Genomic DNA, 21,089 nt, shown 5'->3' with positions numbered 1-21,089 from the left:
TACGTATTCAATATGACCACTTCAACTGTACACTAAAAAATATTTGTACTTGATTTGATGGAGATAAAAGTCATATAGAGGGAAAAGTATGGACTTGGAATCCAAAGGCCTGGGTTTGAACTTTGAGTCCAGTGCTTATTATCTAAATATCTTAAGGAAAGTCACTACATCTCTTTTAGCCTCAGTTTCTGTGCAGAAAAGAGATATTAATACAGCAAGCCTGAGACTGCCATCCTTCAAAAGGTCTGCTTGCAAGGCTGGCCCTTGGCTCATGTCTGGGAACCTGAATTCTGGTAGGGTTCTCACCATTCCCTAACTGATAAGAGTGGCTCATTATGCCTAAACTGCACAAAAAATATGATTTATCCTAATCACATGCTTTCCTTCTGGGAGTCTAGAATTTTGGTACATGCTAGGCAGAGAATGCCTACAAGAACGAACTCTGGTAAAAACCCTGGACTTTTAGGCTCAAGGGAGCTTCCCTGATAGATAACATTTCACACATGCTGTCACAACCCATTGCTGGAGGAATTAAGTGCATCCTGTGTGACCCCACTGCCAGAAGACTCTTGGAAGCTTGCACCTAGTTTCCTTCAGACTTTGCACCATGTGCCTTTTCCCTTTGCTGATTTTGCTTTGTATCCTTTCACTGTAATAAATCATAGCCACGAGTATGACTATATCCTGAGTCCTGTGAGTTCTCTGGTAAATCAATGAACCTGGAGGTGGTCTTGGGGACCCCCAAGAGTTTCCCTATCTGTATAAACAATTAACGACACCACCTATCTTACAGGGTTGTTGGGAAGATCAAAATAAGATAAAAAATAATGACCTTTTGTAAACTGTAAAGAGCTGCACAAACATTCTTATATTCAGAACTTTCAAACTTAGGTATTCAATAGCAACTGCAGTTCTGCATGCATTTAGGAAATGAATTCTAGAAACTCAAGTTTCGTAGTTTCCAAGATTGGGAAAATCCCATGAACAGACTCCTTCATGTTCTTATAACCAAAAAAGATGAAAGGAAACTGGCTGGCTGAGTGATTCGCAGCCAAGAAGATTATATGCAGGCCCTAGACCAGTACTGAAATGATACAAAGAAGCAGAGACAGGTTAGGTAGGGCTGTATCAGAGAGGCTTTCTAAACATGCAAGAGTTGTTTTCCATGAAAAATATTGAGCCACTTCAGTATAACTAATGAAAATCAATCTCATTGCTTTAGAGTTACCCTGCATATTTAAATTGGCAATAACACGTGTGTGTATGTATATACTTATAGAAAACATACTTATGAAAATATTATTATAGGGTCTTAGGGGTGACATCAGCAACATGGTGGCGTGGGCTCACCTGGGACTCTCTCCCCTCCAAATTACAACCAAAAAGAGCAACTGCTTTCTGACCAAAAAAAAAAATCCTAATGACAGAGATTGTCGGAGACCCACAGCAGCGAGATGACGGAGGGCGGAGAGGCTGGAGCCCCCCTTGGAGGAGCTGGAATGAGGTAAGAGAGAACTTCGCTCCCTCCCCTAGAGACTGGGATAACTGCCGTGGGTGAGGGAAGGACCAGGGGAGGGTCCGTGCATCTGGGGATCGTCCAGGACTCCCACCGCCCGTGCAGTGGAAACCCGCTAATGGGGGAAAGCTTTCGTGTGGGGGAACCCCAGCAAGCCAGGGCCCCGGGAGATCAGAGAGCAAGAGCTGACCCGAATACAGGTCAGCGTGCAAGAGAAAGTGCCCCTCCTCCCCAACCTGCGCTGCGCGCCGCCATCGCAACTCAAGGCAGACGGCTCAGAACACGTGAGCTCGACCCCATCTACTGGCAACAGGCTGTAACTGCAACCAAATAATAGCATCATGCGCAAAACCCGCTCCTCTACCATCCAGGAATTTATAAAAACTCCAGTCCAAAAGGAAAAGAGTAAAAATACAGAAGTATGTCTTGAGCACTTGGAAATAGGTAAACTAAGTAAAGATGCGTTCAAAAAAGCTATCATCAAAATACTCAATAAGGTAAAGGGAAATATGGAGAATCAACTCAAGGAGTTCTGGAGTTACTTCACAAAAGGGATTGAAACTATAAAGAAGAATCAATCAGAAATACTAGAGAATAAAAATACAATGGATCAGACAAAACAGAATACGGATTCCCTGAATGCCCGTGTAGACATCATAGAGGAGAAAATTAGCATAATCGAAGATAGACAGGCTGAATGGCTCCAGACAGGAAGAAAGAGAACTAAGAATTAAAAAAACTGAAGAAAATCTCCGAGAAATAGCTGACTCAACGAGAAAATGCAACTTAAGAATCATCAGAATTCCTGAGGGTGTGGAAAAGCGAAATGGAGCAGAAAGTGTGCTCAATGAAATAATAGAAGAGAACTTCCGAAATATAGGGATTGAGAGAGGAATGTGTGTGGAGGAAGCTTTCAGATCTCCTAGATTTGTCAATGTAAAAAAACCTACTGCAAGGCATGTAGTAGTAAAAATGGCAAAAATGAATGACAAAGAAAGAATACTCAGGGCAGCAAGGCAGAAGAAAATAACCTACAAAGGAACCCTTATCAAACTTTCAGCAGATTTCTCTACAGAAATCTTGCAAGCTAGGAGAGATTGGAGTGACATATTCAAAATTTTAAAGGATAAAAATCTTCAGACAAGAATACTCTATCCAGCAAAAATATCCTTCAGATATGAGGGAGAAATTAAATCTTTTTCAGACAAACAAAAGCTAAGGGATTTTGTAGTCACAAGACCTCCACTACAAGAAATCCTCAAGAAGGCTCTCATACCTGAAATAAGAAAAAAAGGGAGAAAGGGGTCACAAAACACAGAGTAGGGAGACAAATAGATAGAATTGGAATAGGATAGCAAATATTCAACTACAGCATTAGGATAAATAGAAGTAAATCACCAAAGCAAAGACAACCTTATCACTCTAACTACAAACTCACAATACAAGTTGGAATAAGAGATGAAAACAATAATTTAGGAGGGGAGGAGGAAAGGGACCGAATCAGTCTAGGCTAAGTAAGTTAGAGACCACCAGAAAATGGACTATGTTATACATGAGATTTTGAACACAAACTTCAGGGTAGCCACCAAACTAAAAAACGGAACAGAGACACAAAACATAAATAAGGAAAACTCTAAGAAACCCAGCATAAGAAATTGCAGAAGTCAATGGGTAGGCTATAACACACAGGACGAGAAACAAAGGAAACACAGGAAAACTGGAAAAGGAGCAACAGAATGACAGCATTAAGCCCTCATGCATCAATAATCACCCTCAATGTAAACGGATTGAACTCTCCAATAAAAAGGCATAGAGTGGCAAGATGGATTAAAGAATAAGATCCAACAATTTCTTGCCTGCAGGCAACACACCTCAGCTCCAAGGACAAACACAGGCTCAGAGTGAACGGGTAGAAGACAATACTCGAAGCTAATAGCAAACAAAAGAAAGCAGGTGTCACACACAATACTTATATCAGACAAAACAGTTTTCAAGATAAAGCAGGTAAAGAGAGACATAGAGGGCCAATATATAATGGTCAAAGGGACACTTCATCAAGAAGAAATAACGCTTATAAATATCTATGCACCCAACACAGGAGCACCAAAGTTCATAAAGCAACTATTAACAAACCTAAAAGAAGATATCAAAAATAACACAATAATAGTACCACACAGACATCAATGGACAGATCATCCAGACAGAAAATCAACAAAGAAACAGTGGAGCTAAACGAAAAGATAAAACAGATAGAGTTAATAGACATATACAGAACACTCCATCCAAAAACAGCAGAATACACGTTCTTCTCCAGTGCGCATGGAACATTCTCAAGGATAGACCATATGTTGGGAAACAAGGCAAGCCTCTACAAATTTAAAAAAATTGAAATAATAACAAGCATCTTCTCAGATCATAGTGCTATAAGGCTAGAAATTAATTACAAGAAAAAAGCTAAGAAAGGCACAAGGATGTGGAGACTAAACAACATGCTATTGAATAAGAAATGGATCATTGAAGAAATTAAAGAAAAAATCAAAAAATACCTGGAGACAAATGAAAATGATAACATGCCATACCAACTCATATGAGATACAGCAAAAGCTGTATTTAGAGGAAAATTCATCACAATACAGGCACATCTTAACAAACAAGAAAAATCCCGAATAAGCAATCTTAAACTACACCTAACTGAATTAGATAAAGAAGAACAAACAAAGCCCAAAGTCAGCAGAAGGAGAGAAATAATAAAAATCAGAGCAGAAATAAATGCTTTTGAAATGAAAAAGGCAGTAGAAAGGATCAATGAAACAAAGAGCTGGTTCTTTGAGAAGATAAATAAAATTGACAAACCCCTAGCCAGACTTAGAAAGACACAAAAGAGAGAAAGTTCAAATAAACAAAATCAGAAATGAAAGAGGAGAAATAACAACAGACTCTGCAGAAATACAACGGATTATAAGAGAATACTATGAAAAACCATATGCCAACAAAATGGATAACCTAGAGGAAATGGACAAATTCTTGGACTCCTACAATCTCCCAAAGCTTAGTCAAGAAGAAGCAGACAATTTGAACAGACCAATCACAAGGAAAGAGATTGAAACAGCAATCAAAAGCATCCCAAAGAATAAAACCCCAGGCCCAGATGGCTTTCCTGGGGAATTCTACCACACTTTCAGAGAGGATTTAATACCTATCCTTTTCAAGCTATTCCAAAAAATTAGGGAAGATGGAACACTTCCTAACACATTCTATGAGGCCAACATCATGCTGATACCAAAGCCTGACAAGGACAGCACAAAAAAGGAGAACTACAGGCCAACATCACTGATGAACATAGATGCAAAAATCCTCAACAAAATTTTGGCAACCCAAATTCAGCAATTCATCAAAAGGATCATACATCATGATCAAGTGGGATTCATACCAGGGACACAGGGATGGTCCAACATCTGCAAATCAATCAACATGATATACCACATCAACAAACTGAGGAATAAAAACCACATGATTATCTCAATAGATGCAGAGAAAGCATTTGACAAGATCCAACAGCAATTTATGATAAAAACTCTGAACAAAATGGGGATAGAAGGGAACTACCTCAACATGATAAAGGCCATATATGACAAACCCACAGCCAACATCATACTCAATGGGCAAAAACTGAGCGCCATGCCCCTGAAAACAGGAATGAGACAAGGATGCCCTCTATCACCACTCTTATTTAACATAGTACTGGAGGTTTTGGTCAGAGCAATTAGGCAAGAAAAAGGAATAAAAGGAATCCAAATAGGGAGGGAAGAAGTGAAACTCTTGCTGTTTGCAGACGACATGATGTTATATATAGAAAACCCCCAAAGAATCCATTGGAAAACTTTAAGAAGTAATCAACAACTACAGCAAAGTTGCAGGGCATAAAATCAATTTATATAAATCAGTAGCATTTCTATACTCTAATAAGGCACTAACAGGAAAAGAACTCAAGAACACAATACCATTCACAATCACAACAAAAAGAATAAAATACCTCGGGGTGAATTTAACTAAGGAAGCGAAAGACTTATACAACGAAAATTAAAAGGCTTTTCTGAACGAAATGGATGATGACATAAAGAGATGGAAAGACATTCCATGCACATGGATTGGAAGAATAAACATAGTTAAAATGTCCATTCTACCTAAAGCAATCTACAGATTCAATGCCATCCCAATCAGAATCCCAATGACGTTCTTTACAGAAATAGAACAAAGAATCCTAAAATTCATATGGGGCAACAAAAGACCCTGAATTGCTAAAGCAATCCTGAGAAAAAAGAACACAGCTGGAGGCATCACAATCCCTGACTTCGAAATATACTACAAAGCTACAGTAATCAAAACAGGATGGTACTGGTACAAAAACAGGTGCAGAGATCAATGGAACAGAATTGAAAGCCCAGAAATAAAACCACACATCTATGGAGAGCAAATCTTTGACAAAGGAGCTGAGGGCATACAATGGAGAAAAGAAAGTCTTTTCAACAAAAGGTGCTGAGAAAACTGGAAAGCCACATGTAAAAGAATGAAAATTGACCATTCCTTTTTACCATTCACAAAAATAAACTCAAAATGGATCAAAGACCTAAAGCTGAGACCTGAAACCATAAGGCTTCTAGAAGAAAATGTAGGCAGTACACTCTTTGCCATCAGTATTCAAAGGATCTTTTTGGACACCATGTCTTCTCAGACAAGGGAAACAATAGAAAGAATAAACAAGTGGGACTTCCTCAGACTAAAGAGCTTCTTCAAGGCAAATGAAAACAGGATTGAAACAAAAAAACAACCCACTAAGTGCAAAAAAACATTTGCAAGTAATACATCTGACAAAGGCTCAATATCCATAATATATATAGAACTCACATAACTCAACAACAAAAAATCGAACAACCCGATCAAAAAATGGGCAGGAGAAATGAACAGACATTTCTCCAAAGAAGATATACAGATGGCCAATAAGCACATGAAAAGATGCTCATCATCGCTGTGCATCAGGGAAATGCAAATCAAAACTACACTAAGATATCACCTTACACCCATTAGAATGACAAAAATAACTAAAACAAGTAGTAACAAATGTTGGAGAGGTTGTGGAGAAAAAGGAACCCTCATACACTGCTGGTGGGAATGCAAACTGGTGCAGCCACTATGGAAAACAGTATGGAGATTCCTCAAAAAATTAAAAATAGAACTACCATATGATTCAGCTATCCCACTACTGAGTATCTATCCAAAGAACCTGAAATCAGCAATTCCCAAAGTCCCATGCACCTTTATGTTCATCGCAGCATTATTTACAATAGCCAAGATGTGGAAGCAACCTAAGTGCCCATCAACAGATGATTGGATAAAGAAGATGTGGTATATATATACAATGGAATACTACTCAGCCATAAAAAAGAAGAAAATCGTCCCATTTGCAACAACATGGATGGACCTTGAGGGAATTATGTTAAGTGAAATAAGCCAGATGGAGAAGGACAATCTCTGTATGACTCCATTCATATGAGGAATTTAAACATGTGGACAAAGAGAAAAGATTAGTGGCTACCAGGGGAAAGGTGGGGTGGGGGGTGGGCACAAAGGGTGAAGGGGTGCACCTATAACACGACTGACAGACAATAATGTACAACTGAAATTTCACAAGATTGTAACCTATCATTAACTCAATAAAAAATAATAATAATAATCAACAAAGAAAATATTTTTGCAAAAAATAATCCAGATAATATATATAAAAGGCAAGTCCCCTTGACTCCTCCACTCTTGCCAAAATTTCAGTCCCCTCTCTAGAAGTAACCATGGCCATCAGCTTGGTCCAGATCTTCCAGACATTTTTTCTAGACATTTACATATTACGCTTCTGGACATTTACACATATATGTAAATGCCTAGAATATATACATAATTAATAATTATATAAATATATTGTGGCAAATATCTAGAATATATAATATATGTAAATAGATATAAAAAATAATGTATAATATATAGCGGCCAGTCAGGTGGTATAGTGGTTAAGTTTGTGTGCTCCGCTTTGGCGGCCTGGGGTTCATGGGTTTGGATCCCAGGCGTGGACCTACACACTGCTCATGAAGCCATGCTGTGGCGGCGTCCCACATACAAAGTGGAAGAAGATTGGCACAGATGTTAGCTCAGGGACAATCTTCCTCAAGTAAAAAGAGGAAGATTGGCAACAGATATTAGCTAAGGGCCATTCTTCTTCACCAAAAAAAAAAATAATAATAATAATAAAATAAAAAAATATATATAACATATACACACACACATACACATGTGCATATATGTATGTGTGTTTGCACCTATTGAAATGTGTTAAAGATAAATAGAATTACAGTGTATGTATATATTATGGTGTAACTTGCCTGTTTTTTTTTTACTTGGTCATGGAGATTTATTTCTATCAGTACATATAGATCTATCTCATTCTCTCTTTTTTTTGCCATAATGAAATATTCTTGTACATGCCTTCTGTGCACATGTGCAAAGTTTTTCTAGAGGAAGACAAGTGGAATTACAAGATCATGGAGGTACACATTTTCAGTTTTAATAGATGTTGCCAAACTTTACTCCAAAGTGGCTATTCCAATTTACACTCTCGCTAGCTATGTAACAGAGTACTTCTTTCCCGGTACCTTGTCAACATTTGATGTTACTACACTTCAAAGTTTTTACCAATCAGATGGGTGAAAAATACTATCTCTTCAATACATTTGCCACATTCAGTCAATAATTGTCTCACTGACTCCACAAGGGGAATTATTCAAATATTTGAGTCCTGGGCTACTATAACTCATGGTAAACAACTTCATTAATCAGAACCTATACCCCCTCAAATTTTTCTATAGCAATTCCTCACAGTGATAGGAAAAATATTGTTTAGAACAAAGTTACCTTTATTTCTTAGAAAAAGAGAGACAATGATCTACATGTGATTAAAAGGTACTGTTTACACTAAGAATTTGTTTCTGAGCCAGCCCTGATGGCCTAGTGGCTAAAGTTCAGCGTGCTTCACTTTGGTGGGCTGGGTTCTGGGCCGGGTGCAGAATCACACTACTCGTCTGTCAGTTGCCATGCTGTGTCAGTGGCTACATAGAAGAACTAGAAGGACTTACCACTAAAATATACAACTATGTAGTTGGCTGAAAAAAAAAGAGAGAGGAAGATTGGCAACAGATGTTAGCTCAGAGAGAATCTTTCTCAGCAAAAAAAAAAAAAAGAATTTATTTTCTCTTAACATTTAGTTTTGGGATCTCAAGCATATTTGATTCCAAGGGAAAAAAGGACAAGATATCTTACTACAGCTATAGCTATAGCTCATTACTAGCACCTCTTCATAGGGTTAGAGGTACTCTGGGGGAACATATGTACCTGTGTCTCTAGGCAAGACTACAAGAAGAGAGGAATAATTTCCCAGCCTTACCATTAATCTTCTGTTTACCCTGGAAAGGCCAAAATAGATCTGACCTAAAAAAGGCTGCGTTTTATGTCCTGTTAACATGGAGGGTTGAGCTACATATTTAACTCGCTCCCCCTGAAATTCCACTGAGGTGACCTAAAAAAGGGTATAAATCAACAAGGATAAAGAGAGCAGTCAAGAGATAGAAACAAGCTTTTGGAAGAGGAAAATAGTTGAGTAAGTAGTCACTGACTTAGGGGAGTAGAAAAAGCTGAAATATGACTCCTATAGGACAAAAGCCAAGAAGAAACAAGCCATAGAAACATAGAGAAGAGCAGAGGTTTCCTCTCTGGAGAGGCTGAACCTGACAGGCTGGACACAAACAGCAGACATAGCGAAAGGCAGGGATAAAGTATCATATTGCTCATAGAGGATTAAATAAAAGTCTGTATATGACTGGAGAGACTACAACTCCCTTACTTTCTCTGGGTTACTAGAAATAGGGTATACCACCACCCTACCCACACAACTTCAGGCAGGAGAATGAGTGATTTCTTTATGGGAAACTGACCAGCCCAAGAGAAAACCATGCATACAGAACTTCCTATTGGCTTTTACCACCTCACTGTTAAATATGAATGGACAGCCAAAGATCACTGGAAATTTGAGAAAAGCTCTTACATGAAAGAAAGACAAAAAAACCCCACCACACTAAAGAAGGAGATTTGAAGGAAACAGAGGAAAGGCAGGAAGAAGCAAACCTCAACAAAATTTAAATCTATCCTTAGAGAGGAGCACTGCATCCATGAAAAAAAAAGAACAGGAGGCTAAAAAAGGGAACAATTAGAGGATTAAAAAATCTTAGAAATTAATAGGCAAATAAAAGAATTCACCAGAAGTAGTGGAAGGAAATCTTCCAGAAAATGGAATAAAAAGACAAAGAAATAGAAAATAGGAGGGAAGAGATAAGAAAAGCAGAGACTAAATCTAAGAGGTCCAATATCTGACTAAGAGGAGTGCAAGGAAAAATGGAGAGAGGAGACATTATTAAACAAATAATACATGAAAACTTCCCATTAAAGGAGAATACAAATTTCTAGATTGAAAGGATTCACTAAGCAGCAAGAAGAATAAATGAGAAAAGACCCATACCAAGGCACATCATTGTGAAATTAAATTACACCTGGGGACAAAGAAAAGATCCTGAGGGGCCGGCCCAGTGGCGCAGTGGTTAAGTTCCACGTCTCAGCAGCCTGGGGTTTGCCGGTTCGGATCCTGGGTGTGGACATGGCACCGCTTGGCAAAAGCCATGCTGTGGTAGGCGGCCCACATATAAAGTAGAGGAAGATGGGCTTGGATGTTAGCTCAGGGCCAGTCTTCCTCAGCAAAAAGAGGAGGATTGGCAGTAGTTAGCTCAGGGCTAATCTTCCTCAAAAAAAAAAAAAAAAAGAAAAGAAAAGATCCTGCAAGTTTCCAGAGGGGAAAAAAATACAGATCAAATAAAAAGATTCAGGAATTACGATAGACTTCTCAACAGCAACATTGGAAATCGAAGACAATGGAGCTAAGCCTTCAAAACTCTGAAGAAAAATGACTTCCACTGTAGAATTGTAAACCCAGCCAAACTAACTGTGTATGAACAACTACAACAACAAAAAGCTATTTTCAGGCATGCAATGGTTTAAAACATTTTTCTTTCACAGAAAACTACTGGGGTTGTACTCCACCAACATAAAGGGGCATCCCAAGAATGGGGAAGACACAGAACTGGCTTCAACACAGAGACAAGAAGTGAAGCAGATTCCCAGGATGATGGTCCCGGTTAATGGCTGAGCAATGGGCCTAGAGAAAGCAAACCAGGATAGAAGATTCCAGGAGGGTTGTCTTCAAGAAAGAAATGGGTTGTTAAATTACCTGGAATGTTTGACCATATTGAGAGAAGTTTTATAATTCTGTCAAGAAGTTTGGAGATAAATTATTGACAGGTATATAGAAAACTAAGTAAATGAAAAAAAAATGAGATTATTTATGGACAGCTAATCTTCAACAAAGGAGCAAAGGGCCTACACTGGAGAAAAGAAAGTCTCTTCAACAAATGGTGCTGGGAAAACTGGACAGCCACATGTAAAAGAATGAAAATTGACCATTCTTTTTCACCATTCACAAAAATAAACTCAAAATAGATCAAAGACCTAAAGATTAGGCCTGAAACAATAAATCTTCTCGAAGAGAATATAGGCAGTACCCTCTTTGACATCAGTTTCAAAAGAATCTTTTCGGACACCATAACTCCTCAGACGAGGGAAACAATACAAGGATAAACAAATGGGACTTCATCAGACTAAAGAGCCTCTTCAAGGCAAGGGAAAACAGGATTGAAACAAAAAACGACCCACTAATTGGGAAAAAATATTTACAAGTTATTTATCCAACAAAGGGTTAATCTCCATAATATATAAAGAACTCACACAGCTCAACAACAAAAAATCAAACAACCTGATCAAAAAAGGGGCAGGAGACATGAACAGACATTTCTCCAAAGAAGATAGATGGATGGCCAATAGACACATGAAAAGATACTCATCATCACTAATCATCAGGGAAATGCAAATCAAAACTACACTAAGATGTCATCTTACACCTGGTAGAATGGCAAAAATATCCAAAACAAAAAGTGACAAAGGTTGGAGAGGTTGTGGAGAAAAAGGAACCCTCATACATTGTTGGTGGGAATGCAAACTGGTGCAGCCACTATGGAAAACAGTATGGAGATTTCTCAAAAAATTAAAAATAGAAATACCATATGACCCAGCCATCCCACTACTGGGTATCTATCCTAAGAACCTGAAATCAGCAATTCCCAAAGTCCCATGCACCTCTATGTTCATCGCAGCATTATTTACAATAGCCAAGATGTGGAAGCAACCTAAGTGCCCATCAACAGATGATTGGATAAAGAAGATGTGGTTATATATATATATTTTTTATATATATATATATATACAATGGAATATTACTCAGCCATAAAAAAGGACAAAATCGTCCCATTCACAACAACATGGATGGACCTTGAGGGTATTATGTTAGTGAAATAAGCCAGATAGAGAAAGACAAACTCTGTATGACTCCACTCATAGGTGGAAGTTAACATATAGACAAAGAGAACTGATTGGTGGTTACCAGGGGAAAGGGGGGGTGGGGGAGGGCACAAAGGGTGAAGTGGTGCACCTATAACATGACTGACAATAACGTACAACTGAAATTTCACAAGGTTGTAAACTATCATAATCTTAATGAAAAGAAAAAAAAAATGAGATTATTAACTCCAGGAAATACAAAAAGCTGTACAAGAAAGAAAATGGAATCATATTATATACCATGTGGCTCAGCTGTAAAACATATTTACATAATCATAAAAATTTAAACACTAAATATTCATTTAATTGAAATTGTGATATAACCATTTTAAAAAGATAGAGGTGAAGCAGATTGCATGAGTGGCTGTATACTAGAGCTATATTCCCATCTTTCATAGTGGGAAGTCAATTGATAATGTCTAAAATTTTTAAATTAACATAATTATACTACCAACTCTTATCTAGAAATATGGACGTGTCAGCTTAAAGAACTCAAAGTATAAGCCTAGGGAACAGGAGAGAAGGTAGTAGGGCAGGAGATTGCTTTTATTTTTCTGGGTATTATACTCTTTGACTTTTAAAAATGATATACATGCATTTGTTTGACATAAATAAAAAGTAGTTTTAAAAAAGTTAAACATGACTGTGATAACAAAAAGGAAATAAAACCTCTATTGGCAACTCAGTCATTATTTTGGAAGCAACCTTTACCCCAGGGGAAAAAAGCAGTGAAAATTATTTAGTAGAAATACTTTTCTTGTTTACTCTGAAAATTTAGGGGAGTTGGTGGTAGAAAAGCATGAGTACTACAGGGATTTCTCGATACCAGTATATAGGACTTTGAGGGTGGCAGCATATAACTGGATGGGAAAACCATCCACTCTTCCCCTTACTAGCTCCGCTAACATCCCTTTGTGATGGAAGCACTGGGCTACAAGAGAAAATAATGCCTAGAGCAAGGGTAGCCTTGTGGATAACCTGAAAGCCAAAGACTTGTCTTTAAGTAAAGACCTGCTATTCACTAGCAAGGGCCACTTAAGACTACCACTAGGAAAAACAGTTTAGCCAGTTGCCAAGTCATGTGATATTTACTACAAGTCTCTTCATAATTCACCCTATAACCTAGATCATCGACTAAGAGATGTACCTTCAGAATCCCAGCATAGTTATTAGAACAAATTTCTCCACAAGCAGGGACCACATTTATTATAACAGTATCAAACTATTAAATATCTGTTGCATAAGGTAAGGTATTAGATTAAATGAAACAAAGCTACAGGTTCCCTATCCTGAATGTATCCTTTTTTAAATCAATAGTTACAACTCCAGTTGTCCTAGGCATATTATAATGTCTTGTCATCACCAAAAACCGTGTGCCTGTTTTCTTCCTATACAATTAAAGAGAGATGGTATACATGAACAAATGCTGGCCTAGTAAACATTTTACCTGGTACTGGAACTGAATGGGCTGTAGTTGGCTGTCATTCTGAGTTATCTTCCTGGCTAGGGCCTCTTTCAGGGCAAGGGCTTTATTCAACTCAACCAGCTCCTTAGACATTTGAGCTTGACGTAGAGCATGCTGAGTGGTGAAAGCATCAGAAGACCTGCTGGTCTCCGGACTGGTTTCCACCTGCTGGAAAAGATTAGAATAATGATTTCTAAGAGAAACGAGCAGTTGGAGTTCCTTAGGCACTGTTTCATCAAGCCTCACAGCCACTTTACCATTACTAATAAAACTGTGGCTTCTCATATATTTACTTTAAACATCTGAAATAAATTGAGCTAGCCTATTTCCCTGCTCTACAAGAACCTTATTTCTTACATCCTTTATCTGACTCTTTTAGAGCAAACTAAGTTTCCTGCTCTTTCTTTTATTGATCTGATCAACATTTCTTACTTTTACCTCATTCTAAGGGGTCCTTAGAGGAGAGAGGGCTCTGGAAATGGCACTTTTAGGAAAGGTGGAAATGGAGAAGAGGCTTCATTTATTCGCACAGAGCTGACCTCTGGCACCTGATTTATCTCCTATCTTTCTTCTTTCAGAAAATTGAAACATAGTTTTTTTTTTTTGAGGAAGATTAGCCCTGAGCTAACACCTGCCGCCAATCCTCCTCTTTTTGCTGAGGAAGACTGGCCCTGAGCTAACATCTGTGCCCATCTTCCTCTACTTTGTATGTGGGATGCCTGCCACGGCATGGCTTGCCAAGCGGTGCCATGTCGGCACCCGGGATCCAAACTGGCGAACCCTGGGCCACGGAAGCAGAAAGTGCGAACTTAACCGCTGCGCCATGAGACCGGCAAATATTGGTATACATTTGTTTTAGGCGGAAAAAGCTGTCTCAATCAAATCATTGTTCAGCCTTTGATTTTGACCTGGCTCTATAATCTTTAGCCAACATCTAATACATTTTATCTATTGTTGCAACTTGAACACTCAAAATATTTTCCTTGGCTCTTTTAGCCCCTAACCATCCCATCCATAGAAAAGTATGTGGAGAAAAAATTCTCTTCCATTTCTTCTCTAATGCTTTTTAGACTTTGCCATAATTTCCTAATTTGTTCCCTTCCTCATTAACTTGCTAGACAGTCAATGCAGAATATTAGCATCTAATAAGAAATCAGTAAGCCAGACCACAAATATGGAAAGTGACATCCCCAAGAAGCCCTGCCACCCGTTACCAGTTATACTATTAGAGACAGAGCCTATCCAAGTTAGAGAGCTTACAAAGCTGAGATTTACACTCAAGCTTTCTGGATTTCCAAGGCATTCTATGGAGATGGTGGCAATTAGGGATTCTATTCCTCAGATGAGTGATAACTTACAGGAAACGACACAGTTAAAGCTCCTGGTTCTACACAAAGAGGCCAATTACTTACAGCTTCTGGTTCCACGGTAGTATCAATGGCTGCAGCCATGCAAGCAACAGTTTCATCCTACAATGACAAATAATGTTTCAGTTTAGGAAAAGATTCTGAAACAAAGCTTACTAGTGGATTTTATATTGGTTAATTTTTTTCAAGTGTATACAGAGACCATTTAAGGTGCTGGACCTATTTTATAGTCACATATACCCCAACAGCCACATGCTTCCACGTCCAACCTCTCAAGAGTCTGTCTCTATAAAGGTTGATCGTGCAGTCTTCGTAAAAAATAGGGTCATGTGGCAACTGACACATTTATTGCACCTCTCCTGCTCTGCCAGAGATCACTGGGCCAGAGTGAAACACTTAGCTATTCCAACGGGCCAAAGTTTAACCCACTTTATAGATTCTACTCTTTCTTTTTATGTTTTACCACCAAGTCTACCTCTATAATGTGCAGATCTAGCCAGCTTTCATGAACATATCATCCTAAGAACAGACATATCAAATAAAGGCAATGCAGCAGAAAAGTGAACAGAATGAAGGGTTATTTTTTATTTTTATTTTACAGTCAGTCAAGGTAGCTAGAGCCTACTCTATAAGGAAATAAATGCCACAGTGGATACTCGAGAAAAATGTGTTCATGAAGTCAGACAAATGTATTGCAGCCTCTGTCTCTTATATACATAAGAACTAATCACATACAGCTACTCTAGGTAGTGATTACCTGAAGGGAGAGGGTAAACACTGATTCTCTCCCAGAGAATGGCAAATTCCTTTTGGGGGCATTGGAACAACAACCACCAAGAAGGGAAACCCAAAACCACTTATTAGGACTAATTTGTTTACATGCTATCATATGAGCGAGCTCTGTTGTTTCCACTGGAATTTAGGCTTTATCTGGCATTGCAACATATGGATTAACACTTCTGTTTAAGTGATTCCTCCGCAAAGCCCTTGGAAGAAAGGATTATTTCCAGGAAGTCACATGATTAAGGAGGTCATAGGTAAAAGGGCTATTGGTTCAATAGCAAGGAAAGAATTTAGGGTTAGCAAATGGAGTCTCTGCATCGGCTGAGTGAAACATTACACCGTTGTTGAAACTTGAATCTCACTTCCTTTAAGGCAAGGAGTGAAGGGGCTCTTAGTAAGAGCAGTTTGTAAAGCATTTCCCTTCTGCCCAGAAATTCCCAACCAGTAAGACTCAAAGAGAATTCAAAGGAAGCTCCAGTGTTCCCATATCCTTTCTCATCATGATTTCTGGTCCCGGTGATTCTCCGAGGGCAGGACATACTAAATCCTTCTTAAAAAACAGAGCACTTCAATATATTATAGGTTAATGGTTAGGCTTTCCTCCCTCTCATGTTTTAAGTTTCAGTAAAAGGACTTGTTACAGGCCTATCCTAGATTAGTAGAACCTATAACACTGGCTTTTGGAGACTTTTTCTAGTACCTTCCAGAGGGTCAGGATCAAAGTAGATGGGTTAATCCTAGAAAAAGACATGTTGTTACTGTGAGTTTACCTTTTGGCTTTTGGCCCAATGAAATTTCACAATGCTACGGTTTAAGCCTTGGTGACATGTTCTATAAGAACATGGCAGGATTCTGCCTTCATAATCCTAAATGTAAATGTATAACAATAGGATTTATTTCAACCTAACAGCCTCTTTCTCCCTCATTCTAAGGCTACAACTGAAAACCTCTTTTAAGGTAAAAAGACATGATTTACTGAAGGTGATGGTCAGGGGAACAAGTCAGGGGTACACTGAGCTACATTAACCAGCAGTACCCTCCAAAATGAAGTTTGTGCTTGTAGGCTGTAGGCAATACCATTACTGGGCATGCAGAATGCTTTTTATGGAATTGGTCTTAGAGGAGGGGGTAAAAACAAAAACATTTGATTTTGTGGGAATGAAAGGACTGCATGAATTTCCTCACAGGTAACTGCAACAAAGAGGTTTTCTGGAATTATATTTTAAGGGAAGAAATGGTACAGTTTAGCCCTCAAAGCCCTGGGAGGAAGATCCAAGAACAATGGTTGCCTTCAAAACTGAAAAGGGAGTGTTCACCCATCGCTTAAAATAAAAATAGTTTTAATCCAGAATGAAGGGCACAAGCACTTACATTTGAAACATTTTGCTTTCACTGTAGTGAGTCTTAACAAAAGCCAGAGAATACATTGTTGTGTATTTCCAAAAAAATGTGTAGCTGGAAGGGTCTCCAAACAATAGTCACAGAGAACTCTGATTCAAGAGTCTAGCAGGAGCCCTGGGTAAAAGGGTTTACTCTGCCTAGCTGTGACAGTGGATGGAAGCCAGGGACTTTATCAGCTTGTGGCAATCTTTAGCACTCTCCTGTGCCAAGTGAATTTTAGTGGCAGACACTGATTCTACAGAGTTCCTCTGAGCCAGCCACCACTAGCAACTTCCTCTATAGGCACACCAGGCACCAGTCATATTGCCAGATTCTCACTGAGGATATGCTTTCTCTGATTTTATTAACTTTGTTCCATGGGTGTTCTTCTTCATCTTTCCCATGTGACTCAAAGTCCCAGAAATGAGGTGGTATGAAATTCTCTAAGATTGGTGTGGCGGCCATGAACAATAGTGCCCTGGATCACTCTCTTCTGATCCTATAAGCTTTGGCTGCAGTAGGGTTCTCCAGTCTAGATTATCTTAATTCCGAGGCAGTTCACACAAGGTTTTCATACATCAGATGTTTCAGCTATATTTAAGTGGAATTATAGATGGTGAAATTTAACCTTGTGATAGCCATTCTCTGGCATGCACTCGATACTTCAGCGACATTGAAGTTCTTACCATGTTCTAAACTTCCCTTTTTGCTTTTGCATATACCTGTTCCTCTATATAGATTGTCCTTTCCCCTTTGTCTATGTGGCAAACTCCTATTCATTTTTTAGGACCCAGTTTCTTCTGTGCTGCCTTCCTGAGTTTTCCAGGCAGTTAATCATTCCTTCCTTTGTGTTCCCACTGCGCTTTGCCCATATCGCTAATGTAAGAGGATTAAAATAGACGTGAGAGAGGGTCCCTAGTTTTCCTTGCCTCCTTTCCCTTTCCCCCTTCTTTGCCGTCCCTCTCACCTGTGAACTTGACCAACTGACAAACTACAAGGCTTGCAAGAACAAGTCTTGGAAATAATCAGACAACTATCAGAATGGGATTGAGCAAGAGGCATGAAAACTGGAACAGCCTCCAACCAAAAGTTTCATAGCAATTAACAACAAAAACTGCTACCTGAGCCAAACCACAAGGACACACCCCCTCCCTTCTCACCCTATAAAACTCCAATCCTGCTTCAACTTGGGAGTTACCTGGAGTTCAGGTGCTCCCTAAGTGAATCAGCTGAATAATGCCTTTAACCTCTGAGTCACTTAAATTATTTTCTTTTGATACAATACTTAGCAAGGTTACATAGCTAGTGACTAGCAGAACTGGCTTCAAACCAGGGTCTATCTGGCTCTGGAGCCCAGGTTCTCAATTAACTGTGGCCTGTTTATTATATAAATGAACTGTAATCTTGGGCTTATTGTGATAGTTTTGTACAGTTATACTTATTCTAAAACATTGCTTTCTAGTCTTTTGGGAGTTTATTCATTTAATTTCTTGGAACTGGCCATCCTAACCTTCCCTTTACAATACTGGATGGTATTTTTTTCCATTGACTCTTTAAGAGTAAAATATAGATGTGGATGATTTTGTGATAACCTTTTGACAACTCTAGAAAACACTGGGCAAGACCTGGGGCGGAGAATCACTGTTTTGCTTAAATTAAAACCTCTGCCCAAGAGCTAGAAATTATCAGCAAGCATTTACATACACATGACTGCTTCAGAATAATAAACAAGAGAGTAGAGATGGAGCAAAACCAACTGTAACTCCTTAACCAACCATTACCCCTTAACATAAAATGATTTCAAGTTTTAAAAAGTATATATGCCTAAGGACTAAGATAGAGAAGGAACACCAAAAATAAAAATAAGTTTTTAGGGTGGAGGGATTGTAAGAATTTTTCTTCTGGGAAAAACAACAAATACCCCTCCTCCAAATCCACCCACAACTACTATAATAAAATAAATAAAAATGGGAACTTACAGCAGAACAATCATTCAAACTAATTCATTACTGATCATAAAAGAGTTATGGTGTTCCTTGGTTGCTTTAAGCCATCTGTCAAAACTCAGCTTATTTAAAATCGGGGTATTGGGCTGGCCTGGTGGCATACTGGTTAAGTTCACATGCACCACTTTGGCGGCCTGGGGTTCACTGGTTTGAATCCCGGGTGCAGACCTAGCACTGCTTATCAAGCCATGCTGTGGCAGGCGTCCCACATATAAAATAGAGGAAGATGGGCACAGATTTTAGCTCAAGGCCAATCTTCCTCAGCAAAAAAAGGAGGATTGGCAGCAGATGTTAGCTCAGGGCTAATCTTCCTCAAAAAAATAAAATAAAATAAAATAAAATTGGGGTATGGTACAAGGCCTGTTATTAAGTTAGCCTACACTGAAAGAACAACAAATCAATGACTGCTGCTCATGATACCCAGGCAATTTTGCACTGCTATGTTGCTGTTTCTAGTGTTTGATTAGAACACTGAAATATTATTGTGCTGTTGCATATGTAACCTATGTCTGTTTTGATTTAACAAATTTAATATTCAGATCCAGTGATCCATGATCTCTGTCCTCAAACAGTTCACAATCTAGTTGTTTCAGCAAAAGGCACAGAATTAGACATGTTTATATGCATCAAGAGAAACAAAGGAAAGCAATATTCCTATTTATGCCGTCCCTACTTGGCTTACCGATAGCTGAGTAATCACTTGCTGCAGGTTACGAATTATCTCTACATTTTCTTTTAATTCCTGGTCTTCTAAAGTCTCCACTAGCTTTTGAAGATCCACTTTGCAGCTGAAAATTCAAGCAAAGGAACCCAAGGGTTAATTATATATTGCAAAGGCCAGAGGGTCCATAGTTATATACTAAGGCAGTAGGGGTCACTAGCATACATCTGGTAGGAAACTTACGCTGCATGATGCCTGAGTTCTTCTAGCTTGGCGTTCATTTTTTCATTTGCTTGTTCTGTCTGCAACAAAGACCCAGGAGATCATCAGTGGCAGTGCCTGACAGCTTAACCTAATTATGCCCTCTCTCCTACTCCTATGGATTAAAACCTAGGTAGAGAGCCTGCCTCCTTTGCTCTAATAGAGGATTTAGTGGGCTTTGGTTATTTACTGAGAAATGTATTCTTTAAGAGTCATGGAAATTAGTCCTTCAGTCAACATGAGCTACTAAAAATAGCATCCAAGGAGCTGGGTCTTCTGCTTGCCATGAAGCTCAGACTACGGGATGGAGTGTGAAGCCTTAATTCCATAGAGAACTTTGCAACTGGGAGAAAAAGCAATACTTCCTGGCATGCTACTCTCCGCTGTTTGCAAAAAAACCCAGTTACTTTAAACTACCTTCTATACTATACTGTTCCCTAGCCCTGGCATAAGGGCATTTAAAACATAGAAGGGCCTCACACTGAATATGAGCTGAGAGTTTTTTCAAGTTACACTATCTGATATGGTAGGCTAGTTTTAGCAAAAGAAAGCAAGAAAAAGGATGGGGCACAAGAATGATCGCAGAGAAGAAGAAATGGCAGAGGTAGTGACATTTTGGGAAAGGTGATTAATATTTTTCGTTTTATTTCAATCACAGTATCTGTAACATGCTAGATACTGCAACAGATTTGGGATGGACAGTTTATATAGGATAAAAATTGCTTGTTATGAAGTTCTGACAGGACATCAAACAATAAGCCTATCAGGCAGCCATTGTAACAACCTTATGAAGGTCAAGTACTGTCTATTATGTCAGCTACACTCACATACATGGTGAAACACAGCTTCTAGAGTTACTTCAAAGGCATAAAATGCAGTACTGGAGACAGAAAACTATATATAAAAATCCCCTAGATCCCATTTTCATCCTTCTGCTAGCAACGGACAATACAATGGAAGTAGGATTTGGCCCCTTTAAAGAAATCTGGGAGCCGGCCCCATGGCCGAGTGGTTGAGTTCGCATGCTCTGCTTTGGCGGCCCGGGGTTTTG

The 21,089-nt window shown here is 38.8% G+C and overlaps 1 protein-coding gene across 6 annotated transcripts in view; it reads right to left on the bottom strand.

The window, feature by feature from the left end:
- KIF4A (kinesin family member 4A) overlaps positions 1–21,089 on the bottom strand; it is a 121,361-nt gene that overhangs the window by 34,718 nt on the left and 65,554 nt on the right. For 5 of the 6 annotated variants that reach the window (XR_011535851.1, XM_070603898.1, XM_070603903.1 and 2 more), the window contains exons 12-15: positions 20,021–20,079; positions 19,799–19,904; positions 14,993–15,049; positions 13,563–13,748 (exon numbers count right to left, since the gene is read on the bottom strand). Coding sequence is in view for 5 of the 6 variants with exons in the window: in XM_070603898.1 (XP_070459999.1) it covers positions 13,563–13,748; positions 14,993–15,049; positions 19,799–19,904; positions 20,021–20,079 (408 nt within the window). In the remaining variant the exon portion in view is untranslated. The remainder of the gene's footprint in view (positions 1–13,562; positions 13,749–14,992; positions 15,050–19,798; positions 19,905–20,020; positions 20,080–21,089) is intronic. The other variant, XM_070603901.1, reaches the window with a different exon arrangement.

This window comes from Equus przewalskii, chromosome X (assembly GCF_037783145.1).
Source record: "Equus przewalskii isolate Varuska chromosome X, EquPr2, whole genome shotgun sequence".
NCBI lineage: Eukaryota > Metazoa > Chordata > Mammalia > Perissodactyla > Equidae > Equus > Equus przewalskii.
The sequence above is the reverse complement of the archived record's forward strand: the minus strand, read 5'-3'. Positions and strand labels throughout refer to the sequence as shown.